This window comes from Apteryx mantelli, chromosome 1 (genome assembly GCF_036417845.1).
Source record: "Apteryx mantelli isolate bAptMan1 chromosome 1, bAptMan1.hap1, whole genome shotgun sequence".
Taxonomy (NCBI): domain Eukaryota; kingdom Metazoa; phylum Chordata; class Aves; order Apterygiformes; family Apterygidae; genus Apteryx; species Apteryx mantelli.
The window spans coordinates 133,064,356-133,080,386 of record NC_089978.1 but is presented as its reverse complement, the minus strand read 5'-3'; the positions used below and the strand labels follow the sequence as shown (position 1 = coordinate 133,080,386).

Here is a 16,031-nt window from a genome sequence, read left to right as displayed (position 1 = left end):
GGGCATTATAAAATCCAACTCCATATACGTTGAATAATTTCTAGGAGGTATGATAAAGGCCAGGTGACGCCACCAATTCCTAACACCCAAAATAAGCCAATAGGCCACAGGGTAAGTTGGTGAGGGAAAATTATATTTTTAGAGGGGCGGAAGGGAGCCTGTGGGAATATTAAGCTCCCTTAACATTCAGACTCGGCGTGGGCTTGAGCCTGCCAGGAAACAGCGGTGTCCTGGGAGGCCGCCCCGTGAGGAGAGCCGGTGCCCTCGCAGGGTGTGCCGCCGCCCACCGGGCAACTCTCGATGGGGCAGCAGCCCCGGGGGGAAGCGCACACAGCCTGGAGACGCTGGCCCGTCCCCGATTCGCCATAGAGGGAGCCGTGAGGCGCCTCAGCCAGCTGGTGAAGCCGCTCTCTTGCCGCCGCTCCGCTCAGCGTCCCCCCCCGCACGGCATTGGTACATCCCAACCGGCCGCCGCACGCGCCGCGGTGCGCGCTGGGAGCTGTGACGGCGGCAGGCGCGGGTGTTGAGCTGGGCGGCCGCGAGGCAGGTTCCCCCCGCCCCCACTTCGCTTCGCGCTCCCCCCCCCGCCGCCATGGCCCTCAACAAGTCCATGCATGCGCGAAACCGCTACAAGGACAAACCGCCCGACTTCGCCTACCTGGCCTCCAAGTACCCCGAGTTCCGGCAGCACGTGCAGGCCACCCTGTCCGGCAGGGTGAGGTAGGGCCGCGCGGCCGTTGGGCTGGGGGGGGGGAGGGGGTTGTTTCCGGGGCCACCATGAGGGAGGGGCGGTTCAACGGCTCCCTCGACCTCCCGGCGCCGGGGGGGCCCTCTCACTGAGGAGGCGGGAGCGCCCGAGCTCCGTGTGTGTCGGAATCCAGGGCTTGAAGTCGTGCTGGTGGTGTGCTTTCTGTTAGTCGCTTGTTGTACCTTTCAGCCTGAACTTCAAGGACCCCGAAGCGGTGAGGGCTCTGACGTGCACTCTCCTGAAAGAAGATTTTGGACTTACGATCGACATCCCCTTGGAAAGGCTTATTCCTACTGTTCCCTTGCGACTGAACTATATCCACTGGGTGGAAGATCTTATCGGTCATCAGGAGGCCGATAAGCAAGTTCTTAGGCGAGGAATTGACATAGGTATTTGGAATAAGTTATTAACAAAACTTTTAATTATTTGCTATCAATAAAACTAGTTAATAAAACTTGTTATACATGAGTAGAGGAGTCTTAAATTTGATAAGCAAACATGAACATGATGATGGTGAAACTGGCAATGTACTGGTATTTCAGATGGTTTTTTCTTGGGCTGTGTTTCTTTGCACAAACATAAGAATGACTGTAGCAGGCAATTATTTTTTGCTTTTTGTGGCACTGAACTCTCTTGAATATAGCTTTGTTTTGTATTCAAAATTGCACTGTTAGTAACTGAGACAAAAATGCGATTCCAAAGGAAGTGTCTCTCCGTCTCTCAATTTTTGATTGCATTTCTTCTCAGTCTTCTAACTGGTGAGTTATATTAACATTCTCTTTTGCTTTCGAATATCTGTGTGAGAGATGTTTGTAGGCTTCATAACAATATTTTCTAGTGCTGTCTTTTAATAAGAATTTTTCTGTGTTTTTTGGTGTATTTAATAGATGACTGATCAGTCTTTTTTTAAGCTTTTTTTTTCAATGCAGAGATATTCATGAGCTAAACTATAAAAGAAGTTTAATTAAAAATCAGGGAAATGCAGATGGTCAGGATTTTCTGTATATCTGTAGAAAACAAAGTACTGTTTAAGCTAGACTAGGCATCCACAAATTGATGATATCTTTTGGTAGTGTGTGTCTATGAATATTGCAGCTTGTTCAGTTTTACCTGATAATATCTGGATCAAGCAGCAGATCAGCGCAAACTTATAAATTCACACCTCTACTGAATAATTAAGGTGTACACTGATGCACATCATTTAGTTTTCATTAGAAATAAAACAAATCCTTGTAGAAGAAGGAAGTAACTGTTCCACATACAGCTAGTAAAATTAGCATTTGGATTCCATGCTTTTTTGATTCTGTATGAATTATGTAAAAGGTACCTAGGATGGCATACTTGAGTTTAGCTCACATTTCTAATTTTTGCCAACACAATCTTCCTTTACAATTCAAAGACTAATTTTTTAGATTGCTTTGTGCTAAAGTAAATATTTGATGAAATTAAGGGAAGTAGGAATCTCCTTTTTAACTTCTTGAGTTTTGAGGTGTCACTTGTCTCTTACTCTCTGTTTTGAGTTAAAATGCTAGTTACTGACTTCCTCAAAGCTTGGGTTCAGTAATCTCAGTTACTGTTCTTTTTTTTTTCCTTGGCATTCGCTAGTGTGATATATATATATTTTTTAAACTGTTAATACAGCTTTTCAATTGCTGCAATTTGCTGACTTACATTTTTAGCTTGAGCTCCAGTGGAGATGAGGCTTATATCATCACCTTGTGTGGGCACAGCTGCTTTCCTTGGATAACTTTTGAACTTGTTAGAGAGCTTTTACGCATTTGATATTAGATAGCTTTTTAAAAAACAATTTCTATGAATTTCATCACAGTAGGTGGCTAAGTACAGGAGACAGATTCTGTCCTCCAGCTATTGGAGAATCTGAAGTTGGAGTTTGCAGTGAGCTTTGTAAATCCAAACTCTGGGAAACCAGTAGTCATCCAAGAGGAACATAAGAGGAATGCTGGCGATAGCTCTGCATGCTTTTGCTTACTTGCAGCCATTATTACTTGTATTTTAATAAGCCAGTATAACAGTAACTCTTGTCTGCCATAATGAAAAGGAAAGTATATGATTCCTATGTAAACTCTTGATAAATCTCTGAACTCTAGTTTTGTAGTGGTAAGGTTTCTTTTTCTTGTATCTGTTTTCATTAATCCCAAGTCTGATTGTTAGTTGTAATTGGATCCCCTAGATCTGCTATAATTATAAAAAGGTGTCACTTTATGCTAGTATACATTTCTCTTTGTGACCAAGTTTGCATCTGTCAGGCTCTCTTCTTAAATAGCTTAATTGGCATCCCTGATTCTTTGACTGTTTTAAGTATTAGGGGAAAAAAGTCTGATGTTACAGAGATGTCATTTTCTTTTTTATGATTGCCATATGCATCAAAGTAAATTTTTTTGCTCTAGAAAAATGCAGAAAAATATATTTGTCAGTAGTTAGCTTTTTTAGAAAATCAGAATATATTTGGCTTTCACTGTATAAATCAATCATTGTCCTATAGAAGAAGCAGTTTAACAAAGAAGTTGATTTTCTTTCTAGATTACTTATTTCCAGGCAGGATGGAAATGTTCTATACTAAAAGTGTATCTTTGACTGTGCTCTATTTTAAATTAAGAAAATAAAGTTCACTAAAAAACTGATTAGTGGGTGGTTTATAATCAGTGTTTTCTTGAAATTAGATGTTTATGTTGTAAACAGTATGTAGTTAACAGCCACACACTGTATAACACCAGAGACTTATTTTGCCTTTTTCTATGACTTTTCTGCAGGGACAGGGGCATCTTGCATATACCCATTACTTGGAGCAACTTTGAATGGCTGGTACTTTCTTGCAACAGAAGTGGATGATATGTGCTTCAATTATGCCAAGAAAAATGTGGAACAGAATAACTTGTCTGATCTTATAAAAGGTATGATGTTATAAGATATTTAGTAGCATACAGATGTTGTGACATACTTTTGCCATGTTCAGTGGCAAATTGGAATTGGTGTTCCTGCCAAAGACATGCTTCATTGATTTTACTGAAGCAGTGTTTAGTAAGGCCCATGCATGCTTAATCCAGAAAGACACAGCCTGTCTGGTGTGGAATGTGTGGATAAAGAACCATCCGTATAAGAATGTGAAAGTTCAGCTTCATCTGAGAGATCTTTTTTTTCCTCATATTCTTTGTCTGTTACTGATGTGTTTCTTAGTGTTCATGCTGTTTCTGCTACCAGGAGGCATGAATTGCTCCCCCCAGATAATTTGCGTGATACTGCCATGTACCTGCTCAAATACTTGGTCTTTGTTTCTGAATTAGGTCTTAACAATGCCTTTGACAGTTGCCAAATGCCAGACTTGCTCTATGGATGGGCTTGAAAAATTTCTTGTGGGATACTGATGTTTATAAAGCATGTCCATCATTCAGCCCTGAAATAAAGACCTTAGTTCTGCTGGATTTTGGTAGTATCCTTTTAACCAAAATGTCTTCCTCTTGGTTTGTCCTGCACGTTGGTCTTGAAGATCCAGAACTCGATGTGGGGAACCATGACAGTGTTCTGTTACTGTTGCCATCATAGGATTCTTACTGGTGTGGGGGTTGACTTTACTGGAAGAACCTCTGGCCAAGGAAAGTGTCTCTGATGAAGCTGCAGTGCCTAAGGTGATAAGCTGAAGTAAATGACCAGTTGCTGTTGGGCAGAGTCATGGGCAAGGGCCTGCCACTGATGGTACCTGTAGCCAGCTGCTGGCTGGAAATGACAAGTAGTTATGACCTTTAGGAATGCAGCTTTAAAGTCTGCGGGTATTCTAGCTATTGTTCTTGTCAGATAATATAACCTGAACATTGGTAGTTGCTTGCTACACTAACTTTGTGTTTTAGGATCATAATAAACTGTAGTAGTAAATGTTAGGAGGGGAGGGGTGTAGTGCCTCTGGCTTCATTCTAAATATATTGGTCCTGGGTGCCTTATCTGTAAGTTGCAGCACTGATTAAGTCTACAAGAAGTCCTGCTTGTATTAGTCTTTTTAGATCTTTGATCTGGGCTTCATCCGTAACTGTGTTTTCCATAAGTATGGAATGTACCTTTCATATTTAATTTCCTGTTTCTTGGACCGGAGCCCCCATGGTCTGTAGAAACATGTGTGACAAGACTCTAACAACAAATTCTAGTTTCCAAGGAAATTATGTAACCCTTGGGGAAAGATGATGGAAATCTATGGGACGTTGGCCATAATCCTTGAGGCTGGTCCCTAAATAATAAGTTTTTGGACCCTAGTAAGCAGATGATTTGTGGGAAAAGGAACTCTTGTCTGTCTTCTTTCCATGTGGTTCTTCTAAATTGTGTAAAAGTACATAGTATTGCTAAAACACAATAATGCTGTTTTATTATAAGGTTAGATTTAAAGTTAGTCTCTGTGTCACATAACTTCATTGAAGATAGCTTTATCTTAAAGTCTTCCTTGGTCTTAGTTTTGCACTCTAGAAAGTCCAAAGACCACCATTTTGTGGTATAATAATTCCAGAATTCTGTATCTAAAATTATTAATGTTTAGAGGTGGGATTTTTATCTCTGACTAGCCTGTGTGATGATTGATTGACACTTGTATTAATTTTTGAATTTGAATTTGTACTTGCATCAGGATAGCTGGAGCAACTACTATTGTTTTAAACTGACTCATTTAATTCTACTACCATATATATATATATATGTGTGTGTGTGTGTGTGTGTACACATACCATATGTGTATATATATACACAATCTGTTTGTAGGCTAATCCTTAACCTAAAGTCATTATTTGCAATATAATTATGTTGATATTTATTATGGTTTATGTAGAATATATTGTTTAGAAAACAGAGTTTTTGTAGAATATATTGTCCCCCCCCCCCACACACACACTGAAACAACTATGGCACACTAGCTAAATTATAAAGCTCCTTACTGACTAAACTTCTGTGTTTTCTGTTAGTGGTTAAGGTACCACAGAAGACTCTTCTAATGGATGCACTGAAAGAAGAATCTGAGATTGTTTATGATTTTTGCATGTGCAACCCTCCCTTTTTTGCCAACCAGTTGGAAGCAAAGGTAACCTAACAAACTGAATGCTGTATGCACTTATTCCAGTGTTTAGTGAGTGGGAGGGTAGCAATAGTTTAGCCTCTTCCCTGGTGGAAAGTTCAGTGGAAAATCCCGAATGATTATGAAAGAGCATTAAAGTTTGTTTCCCCCCTCCCCCCCCCCCCCCCCCCGGAGAATTGAAAAACTTAGCTGTTACCCTTTCAGAAGTGAAGGATGTAGAATTTTTTTTCACAAGTTCTTTTTATTTCACAGAATTATTTTGGAAAGTAGATAGCTACCCACCATCTGAAATCAAGTGCCAGTTGATTATGGTGAGAGGAATGAGTTTCTGGAATCATGCCTCTGTGTAATTTTTTGTTTCCTTAGTGATTTAGGCAATACCATACAGCTCCAAGCTGTTCTTGTAGTACCTAGTAAATACAGTCAGAAACTTAACCTCCATAATATGGGGCCATATAAAAGATTTAAGTGTTATTTACCAGCATGTCTTAAATGTGGCGGAACCACATATTGCATGTTAGCAGGATATTGATGTGTGACAAGTAACTTACCTTTGTTTGAGATTGTAGGGAATTTGCTCGGGTATTATTCATTTATATGACTACACTGGGAGGCTTAGTTGTGGATTGGGATCATGCTTGTTTTAGCAAGGGGAAAAGTTTGTCTGCCAGAATGTCTGCCTTTCATTCAAGTACGAAGTTAGATACAACAAAGTGGATAGCAGTTAGTATCAGCTGTTATATGTGTTTTAATGTATATTTGTCTATTGTCCATGTTTGTGATGGGTGGAAGACAACTAGAGGTTTTGACACATTTGCTACCTGCTGAAGATTGAGCCAGGAAGCAGTATGTAAAGAAGCTCAACATTTAATGAAATGTTTGTCTTTCAAGCACTCTTTCTCTTATCCAGGGAGTAAATTCTCGAAACCCACGGCGACCTCCTCCCAGTTCTGTAAATACTGGAGGGATCACAGAAATCATGGCTGAGGGGGGAGAACTAGAATTTGTCAAAAGAATTATTCATGATAGTCTGCAACTTAAAAAGAGATTACGGTAAGTGCTTTGTTCCAGTTAAACAAACCTTTATCCGCTGCTTTGGCTGCAGTCATGTGACAGTGATATTTTTAGTGAGGAATGTAGCTGTGGTCCAGCGATATCTATTAACTTTGTGTAATGTTACACATTAGTAATTTATTCTCAGTTTATAGAAAATTAATTGTTCTTGAGCATCAAGCAAATTACAACCCCTTGTCAGTTACAGGTATGTAAAGGCGAAGGCCTTAAAGCCAGTACACGTGACCCCTGTAGTTTGCAGCCAAACTAACACATATGTTTGTTGAAGACAGTCAGTGGTGATTTTTAAGTGCATCTGAGATAAGAAGATTTATCACTGTGCTTAGGTATCTGTTCATTACCTAAGTTTCCACCATTTCCTGGTTGAATTTTGGTAACTTATTGCTTTGTCTGCTAAAGGGTACTATAGTACTGAATGCCACCTTGGGTAAATATAAGCTGTGATAGAAATCATAGCCAGACTTTCTTTTGAACAAGATAAACAGATGGCAGGTCTTCATTTTTTTCCACAATCAGACTTTTTTTTTTTTTCCCTCGCCATGTTGTACATTATTCCTCTAGCTCTTCTGGCAGCTTCCTTCAGTTTTTTTATTAATATCCTTCTAAAATGAAGCAGCTAAAATTTTGTGTGTGTATTTCCAGGGCTTCACCAGTGCTCTAAGCAAAGGTAATACAAGCTTCCTTCTTATTACACATTCAAGAGGACTTTTTTATTTTTTATTTTTTCAAGACCATTCTGGGCAGAGCATTGCATTAGGAGCTCATCTTCATCTATCCAATACCACATCTTTTCTTTAGAATGTTTGTTTTTCAGTGATAGATCTGTAAACATAAAGAATATATTCCATTTTTGGAAAAACAAGACAAAGCAAAACTGCATTTGGCTGTATTAAAAGTGCCTCCATCTTGCAGTGCTTTGAAGAAGAAAAGTGGAGGCTTGCATAGGCTGCAATTCTGCAAAAGTTTAAACATTGTTTTTATATCCTTCCTTTCTTATTTACCTCTGAAATCTTGTGACATATAAGAAGTGGATATATAGTATGGCAAAATGATACACTAGAAGTTTTGAGATTTAGAAGTAGTTAGGAGCCACAAGAATTAAGGTTTTGAAACTTATAGCAATCTTGTTTATGCCAGCAAAGACATTGAAAAATAGTTGTTGTTGCTGTCAAAGTTAGTGAGTAAAATGTTATTTTAGTGTAGTTGATGTAGACAAGCTTTTAAGTTTGCATGCTCTTTTTCAGGTCTGAAATAAATGCAGTGATTTTTCAAAGCTAAGTACAAGCTGAAACAGTTCTGAGTTTAATCAGCAATAGCATGGGGGAGGGGAGGCAAAACATCTATGTAGGAGAAATACATCTTCATGCAACACTAATAAATGTATCACTTAATAGAATCTGTGTTAGAGGAGTTATCTGAGGATGCAGCTAAGGAAATAATTGAGGTGTTTTGTAAGCTCTCTTTGAGCATCAGGTTTGGGAGATGAGAGGAAGTGACTATTTTTTAAAAATGTTCTTCCACTTACAACTGGATGTCTTTGTCCTTTGTATGTCTTCTTTCTGATGTGTAGTGGTTTTATTCTACCAGTGTAGTTTCCATGGGACCATATAGTATACTGTGTAAAATACGATCTGGAAAGCACAGGTACAATTTAGGACTTACGTGGTTCTGTGTACTAGGACAAGGGATGTGTCTGTGGTGAGTTCTGGAAATGCAAAGCAACTTTGTTACTGGTCCCACTTGGTGTGTGTAGATTCAGGAGAAATGTGCTATTCATAAATTGCTGTTTGAAGCCTTTGGAAGGAATTCAAGTGGCAAATGTAATAGAGAACAAACTGACGCTACTCTCAGGCTAGAAGTCTGTCTTGAAAAGGTGATGTGAAATTATGAGGAATGCGTTGTTCCTGTACTGCTTCTCCTGGCAACACCACTCCACAGGGAAGGAGAAGGGTATCTCTTGATCTGATAAATTGATAGCACAAGGTATAGAATATGCCCAGTTGCTAACTATGTATCATATTTAGGAAAAGTAAGCTCTCTGTGTGTTGTGGGTAGGAGTGATTTGGTTTATGTTTTTGAATAAACTGGCTTGGAGACTCTGCTATAGGAAGAATAGCTTAAAATACTGTGTTGGTTTCCTATTTTGTTAGGGATGAGGTTTGACAGCTCTGCCAAAGGGCTAAAGCAATGAACTGTTATTGGAATAGAAGACTGAAACTTCCTTGGGCCAGGAGATATTGGTCACGTGTGGTTCCTTCTCTTCCCTTCCCCTGCCCCCTCAGCTAGGAGTTGCAGGTTCTGTGTTTTGTAATTTTGGGAAAGATGTATGTTTTAGTTTTGCCAGAAATTTTGGGGTTTAACATAAGTATTGCTGCATGAAACTCTGTATATTGCATTATGCAGAAAATCAGATTAAATGATTGTTCCTTAATATCCAATTCTCTTAATTTTTTTAGTTTACTGTACACTGTGAAAATTGATTCTATTTAACATGTATATGTGATCAGTTTAAGGTGCTTGTCTTCAATGAAGATGCATGATAAGTCTTGGGGAAACTGTCCATAACACAGGAACTCTAATTTTCATTCTTTAGTACATTATATTTACAGATAACCCTTTTTGTACCCAGGTTTTAAATCTCTTACTGCACTTGCAGATTCCTGATCCGAGTAGTTCTTTCTGTTAGTTGCCATTTTCAAATGATCTGTATTTGTAAAACACTTTAATATATTGTCTGCAGATGGTACAGTTGCATGCTGGGAAAGAAATGCAGTTTAGCACCATTGAAAGAGGAACTTCGAATCCAGGGGGTAAGTTTGTATATACTCCATGCATATCCTGTATGTGTTCAATGCAGTATATACTTTATTCCAGAGCGTATGTGCTATCTGAATTATTATTTACAAGAAGAAACTGTGATTCTTTGTTAGGGAAGCACTCAAAGCAGTTGATTTAATTATTGAAGATTCAAAGCCAGTGTATAAATAATGCCATATCATCTTCAGATTTGTGTGTCCTTATCATGTTTAGAATCATGTCTTCATCCTTTTTAGAATATACAGGGACTTCTGTTTTGAAATAGCCTAACGGGTCCTTTGTGAAAATTTCTAGCTTTCTTTCCTCTTAGCTAACATGAAATCTAACAATTTGGTTGATTTAAAAAAAAAAATAGTTACAATTTCTTTTAAAGAGATTTACTATTATTCTTCTAATTCACTAACAGTTGAAGCTGGTAATGTTTGCAAAAAAAACCCCAAAGACACTGAAGAGGTTGAGCTTCAGTTAGATGAATAGGTCTCATGTTTTGTCTCCCGTATGTCATAGAGCTTGCTGTTACTAGGGCCTCTGACTTCTTCCTAGCTCTTTATCTGAGACAATACTATATCCTCCTCATTCTTCATTTCCTGTCTTGCTCTGACACAGATTTTGCAACCTAGCCTTTTCTCATTGAATTGCCTTTTGAATGTTGGAATACGTTTGTCAACAGATACACATAGTATAAAACTATATATTAACATTTATATTATGTTACTGTTTTCTTTGTGCGCAATTCTGGCATCAAGTAAACTCTGGAACCTTGTGCCCCTAATCTCTTTTGATGCAAGAAGGGTATGCAAAGGACTTATTTTGGCTTTCCCAAGGATGGTTAGGTCTTCTATAATTTGCTTACAAAGAAAATGATTATGAGCTCTCTCATTGTATGTAGTGAAGAGTGGAAGGAAGGAGAATGGATGGTGAAATTAATTCCCTGAAATCTGAACTGCAACCCAGAGAGAAATCTCTAAACTTGATGACAAAAGCAGATGCTGAGCTAGACACAGAATTTGAATTACCTGACTTTCTTTGCTATCCTCGCACTGTTATGCCCCAGTATTAATAAAGTGAGATAAATCCTCGTGAACATTGCAGAGAAAAACTGAGCTTTTCTGTTTTTTTTGTTCTTGAAATTAGCAATTTCATTTTGTTCAGGTTCAGAATCTCTCTTGTAATAGAGCTGGGATTGTATTCATTGTAACCAAGTGCCTGCTATGTTGCGGTTCAGGTTGGTAAGCAGTGTAAGTGTTCTAAAAGCCACTCATGGTTCAATTTGTCTTGGCATTTTCTGTGTTTATTGGGAAAGTAGAACTAGGAGCCCAAAGGTGGGGTAGAAACACCTTTTCTTCTCTCTGTTTTGAAGGCATTTCTTAAAACTACCATATTTTTGTCTGATTTTTCTGTGCAGGCCTGGGGCTTAAGCTCTGGAGCTGGTGATACTTTAGAATCAACTAGGATGCTTGATATTTATTCCTGCTAGTATATAGCATTTTATCAATTCTGTACATAAATGCCTCAATGCATATATGTGTGAAAAGACTAGATAATGCTAACATTGGATCTGAATTTTATATCTAAGGGCAGTGTAAGTTCAGACTTGAATTTTGGTGAAGATGCAGAGATGTTTGAGGGCACATTACTGCAACCTGTCAGTCATCTTTGTTTAGGGAGGTGTAATTGAAATATACGAGGCAGCTGAAACTAAGTTGCACGTTTCCTCTGCTTGGAGAAAAAGTTAAGAATTGGAGAGCTATGGAGAGAAAGTGTTTGAGACTGTGTTGGGGGAACAGACTGAAAGGAGAGAGTGGAGGGGATGTATAGTGATATCAGTGAGTTGAGTAGCATCAGAAATGGTGGAAAATGAAGGTCAGTGAACCCTGTCAACTCCACCTTTTTTGCCTCTGCAAATGTGCCAAAACTGGGTATAGGTGTTTCAGAGAGAAAATTACTTTGCATGTCATCCTCAGGGGGTGTTATGGGTCTGCTTTAGAGATGGTGGCCTGACTAAAGAAGTGCAGAGGGCTGGCACTGTGAAGCCCAGCTTGGTGAACTTGGATTGTGTAGTCTGGAAAGCATGACATCTGCAGTAGCAGAAAGGTGGCAAGAGGAAGCTTCTTACATGCTTCTATGGAAATACAGGTTGAGGGAACAGCAAAGGAATGTGAGCCAAGCTGGAAATGTTGTTGCATGGAGTAAGGGAAGAAATGTATGGAGAGAAGGGTTTTGGAGTGGAAGTGTAACTTTTTTTTTTTTTTGTTACTCCTGTGGGTGGCTACATGCCTCACAATTAAAAGTACAGTCCTTAAGCTCTAGTCTGTTATAGTACACAGAAGTGGTAATGAGAACTTAATCTTGTAGAGGCTTGGATCTGGTGAGGAGAAGGTGGGCTGAATCTGGTTTCCAGCTGTTACAGGCTTGTTGGGCGACATTAGGAAAGTTGCTTTGTACTTTCACTTTCTAATCTGTAAAATGGAGGTAACTAAAAAATCACTTATCTTCATGAAATCTCTCATGCCATGTTTGGTAATGCCACCTAGCCTCAGAATTGTATTGATTACTGCTGTTTAAATGAATACTAACACCTATTACCAAAATAAGTATCTTCTTTTGCACAAGAAAAATAAAATGCTCCCTTAAAATATCTCATCCCTTTCCCTAACGCAGAACTTTTGAAAACCAGGGAATGCGAACGATTGTACTGATAAGTACTCCAAATTTTCTCCAGAACTAGTAACTAGCTGCTTGACATTTGGGCTTATCTGTATATTCTCCAGCAGCCTTCACTGTTAAGTCTCACTGAGTTTTAAGATAAGAATGGCTGACTAGAGTAATTTGACTGAGCTAGGATTGTGATATATTTGATAAGGCTTAAAGGCCTTCAGGAGGATTTATTTGTGCCATTGCCATTGTAGGAGTGACTCAAAACACTGCTTTGCTTTTAACTTTGCTTTTTTTTGCACCTGTGTTTGTTAATGAGTGTTATTAGTGGTATATAGAGGTCTGTCTGGGGGAGGTCAAGTGTGAAAGCCCATGGCTTTGGTGACAGGTGAGTGGTTTGGTTTCCAGGCCCCCATTGCTGTCTTTGTTCTGTGTTTTTATGCTACAGCAATGGGCTCAACATTCAAATGCGGACCAGGAGTAGGCTCTGAAAAAGGAGGAAAGGATGTGCTTTTTGCAAATCAGAATACAGATGTGTGCTGTAGGTAGTGTTGGGTTACTGCCTAAAAAAGGCAGAGTTGAGTGTTGCTAAACTTGGAGCTCTCAAAGGGCACAGACATGGTAGGGTAGAGATGGGAAATCCTGGGCTCTAGTACCAGGCTTGGCATTGACCAGGTTCATCTGGCACTAACACCCATGAGCTATGTTAGAAAGAATCTCTATTATTATCAGGAGGAAATAGCTCTATGCTAACTTTTTTTTTTTTTAATTTGAAAGTATGTGAAGTAGAACAGTAAGTTATTTATTAATATGAAATAAAAAAGTTGTATTGCTTTTTTACATAGGTTCCTAAAGTTACCTATACTGAATTCTGTCAAGGGCGTACCATGAGATGGGCACTGGCATGGAGTTTCTATGATGATGTACAAGTGCCTGTAAGTAGTAGCTTCATTTTTGTTTGCTTGCGATTGTCTGTGCCTCATATTTGAGAAAATGTCTAATGGGCTATGATAAAACTGCTGTGAAACAAACTCTTCTCCTTCGGTATGGAATGTTGGATGGGCTGGACTGCATGGACAGCGGGATTTCTTAATTGGCTCCCAATCCGTTAGCAGTTGTTACTTGAGACTCATGTATGATCTATGACTAGGAATGAAAAATCACTTCCTGTGGGTTTCAGAAAGTCTTCTAACATGCTTCAAATAACGTATTTTTTATATACTACTAAATCCCTAAGTTTTGAACTAGATTTAAAGTTTGTTTAAGCTACTCTGAGAATTTGATTTTAATTTATCATATAAATTCTGTTACTAAATAGATATGAACGTGTCTCGCTCCTTTATACTTGCCTACACGGTTATAGGCGGAGCTTGTTCATTTTAACTTCGGTGAGCCGGTTGCTTTTTTGGATCCAGATGTACATATATTGTAATATAGGTATATGCAATAACCAACTTTGTAGAAGATGCAAGTTAAACTTCAATGAATTAAGGTCAAAATTTGGATGTTAGAACTTGATCTCTAGTCCCAAAAGCAGCCACGCTTTCTTAGCTTACAGAGAGCTACTAATTTGAAGGAACCGATAGAGCTTTCTGCCTAACATCTGAAGATAAAATCCTCCTCTGTCCGTCAGGCTAGCACAAAATACATGCTCTTGTGTGATGTTTCTTAAAATAACTCTTTAAGGTGAAGTGAAACACAGCCCATGTCAGAGAATATTTATTGACTTACTTTGTACTCTTAATCCATATGTATTCTGAGTACAAAAGTACATGCAATAGTAGTAACATTGCAAAGTAATACTGCATAGCTTTGTAACTTTTTGGTGATACTCTGTTTTTGTTGCTTGTTTTAGTCGCCACCCTCTAAAAGAAGAAAACTAGAAAAACCCCGAAAACCAATTACATTCATGGTCTTGGCTTCTACAGTCAAAGAGTTATCCGTCAAAGCTACAGCTATGGGCTGGGATGCTGTAGAAGCCATTGCTGTGGTTAGAGCCTGGGTAGAGAAGATTCTTGATGATCTGAAGGTACGGTGTTAAATATTATATGTTACAACAGCCTCCTGCTTTAAAGCATGATGATGAATGGATAGTATGAAGTTTTGCTGTTTTCTATAATAGGTTCAACATAAACGTGTTCCCTGTGGAAAAGATGAAGTTAGCCTGTTTCTGACTGCAATCGAAAACTCCTGGGTTCATCTGAGGCGAAAGAAACGAGAGAGAGTAAGGCAATTAAGAGAACTTCCTCGAGCTTCTGAAGATGTTCTGCAAGCAATAGGAGAGGAAAAAAACAGCCAGAAAAATATGAGCAACAATCTAGACTGTGAAAAACCCAAGACTGAGGACTCTGAAATGGGGTTAATGGCACCTGATGAGGATATCTGCTTGACTGCAGGTGACGAGCTAACGGAAGAATCTGCTGCCAAAGAAGAACACAATGAGCATGTGGAGGAGGAGGACGTGGAAGCAAATCAGGCAGAAAGGTCACTTAATAAAGGTTCCAGTAATGTGAAGGAGGAACCTGCTCCTTCAGAGGAAGCTAGCAATCTAACAAATGAAAAAGGACAAAGTCCCAAAGAAATTGGTAGATGCTTTCTCTTTAAGTGTTTAATGAATGTGAAGAAAGAAGGAAATGATGTATTAGTAGAAATGCACTGGGTTGAAGGGCAGAACAGAGACTTGATGAACCAACTGTGCACATACTTACGGAACCAGATTCTTCGCCTGGTTGCTAGTTAGCCCTTTTTCCTACTATGGTAAAATAGAGCAGCCCCAAAGTTTTCTAAGATATTTTTAATTGACTAGAACTTTCAGCTAGCACAAACTGTTCTTTTTCCTTTAAAAACTATAGTAAAATGGAGATTAAAGTCCTCTTTTATATTTTAAATAGCTTTTTTTAAAACTGCATGGAGTACATTGGACATGAACTGATGGGAAAGTAATAAATGCTGTGCTCCAGTTGTAAAACTACATGTTACAGTGAAATATGTTTATTCTGTGACTATTTTAAATAGCAACTACTCATTCTGGTCTTTCTGGTGCAATAGAAGTATATATTGTTCCTAAATAGAAATCTTTGCTGAAACGTTTTCTTCAGTACTAATGCAAGAAATGATTAGTCTGTCTTGTGAATTACCTTCTGCATCTAGGAGTCCTCAATTTAGGAATTAAGTATGCCTCCCTTTGTTTTAATGCATTTAACCTTTGGTCTACAAAGTGAAAGATGGATACCTCCTCTAAGTGTCAATTCATTAAAATAATCACTTTAGAAATACCACGTTTTGTACTTTTCTGGTGCTTTGGCTTTGAAACACAGAAGCGCCTACTATTATTGAGCATCTGTCTTCATAAATGTAGTTTTAAGAATGAAATAGATTCTTTGAGCTGTTTGGGTTAAAGAGAATTTAACTATGTTGCCTATTCCATTAGGCTGTTCCTAAAACCTGTGCAAATATACTGCTGTAGTTTCAGACAATTACTCCTAAAGGATTTTGCTTCCATTTAATCTTAAGATTGCTTTAATGGCAGGGGTGAGAGCACATCCTCATCTTTCTGTAGATGAGAAATTCCTTGTGCAGGACAAATATGGTAGAGATGCTTTAGGTTATTATGAAGGAAGACAACTGGAAAGAAGGCTGTTGCTTCCACACATGACTCTCTGGTCCTCTCTA

The 16,031-nt window shown here is 38.8% G+C and overlaps 1 protein-coding gene across 2 annotated transcripts; it reads left to right on the top strand.

Moving 5' to 3' along the window:
* The first annotated feature begins 567 nt into the window (after positions 1 to 567).
* Positions 568 to 15,634, top strand: METTL16 (methyltransferase 16, RNA N6-adenosine). 2 transcript variants are annotated; one of them, XM_067302275.1, is made up of 9 exons: positions 568 to 715; positions 938 to 1,137; positions 3,520 to 3,660; positions 5,704 to 5,819; positions 6,724 to 6,866; positions 9,628 to 9,697; positions 13,205 to 13,294; positions 14,215 to 14,388; positions 14,482 to 15,634. In XM_067302275.1, exons 1-9 carry the CDS (start codon positions 615 to 617, stop codon positions 15,097 to 15,099), a joined length of 1,653 nt encoding a protein of 550 aa, XP_067158376.1. In that variant the 5' UTR covers positions 568 to 614; the 3' UTR covers positions 15,100 to 15,634. The 2 variants fall into 2 exon arrangements, with proteins under 2 accessions (XP_067158376.1, XP_067158366.1); XM_067302265.1 differs by having other exon boundaries at positions 568 to 720.
* The last annotated feature ends 397 nt before the right edge of the window (positions 15,635 to 16,031 follow it).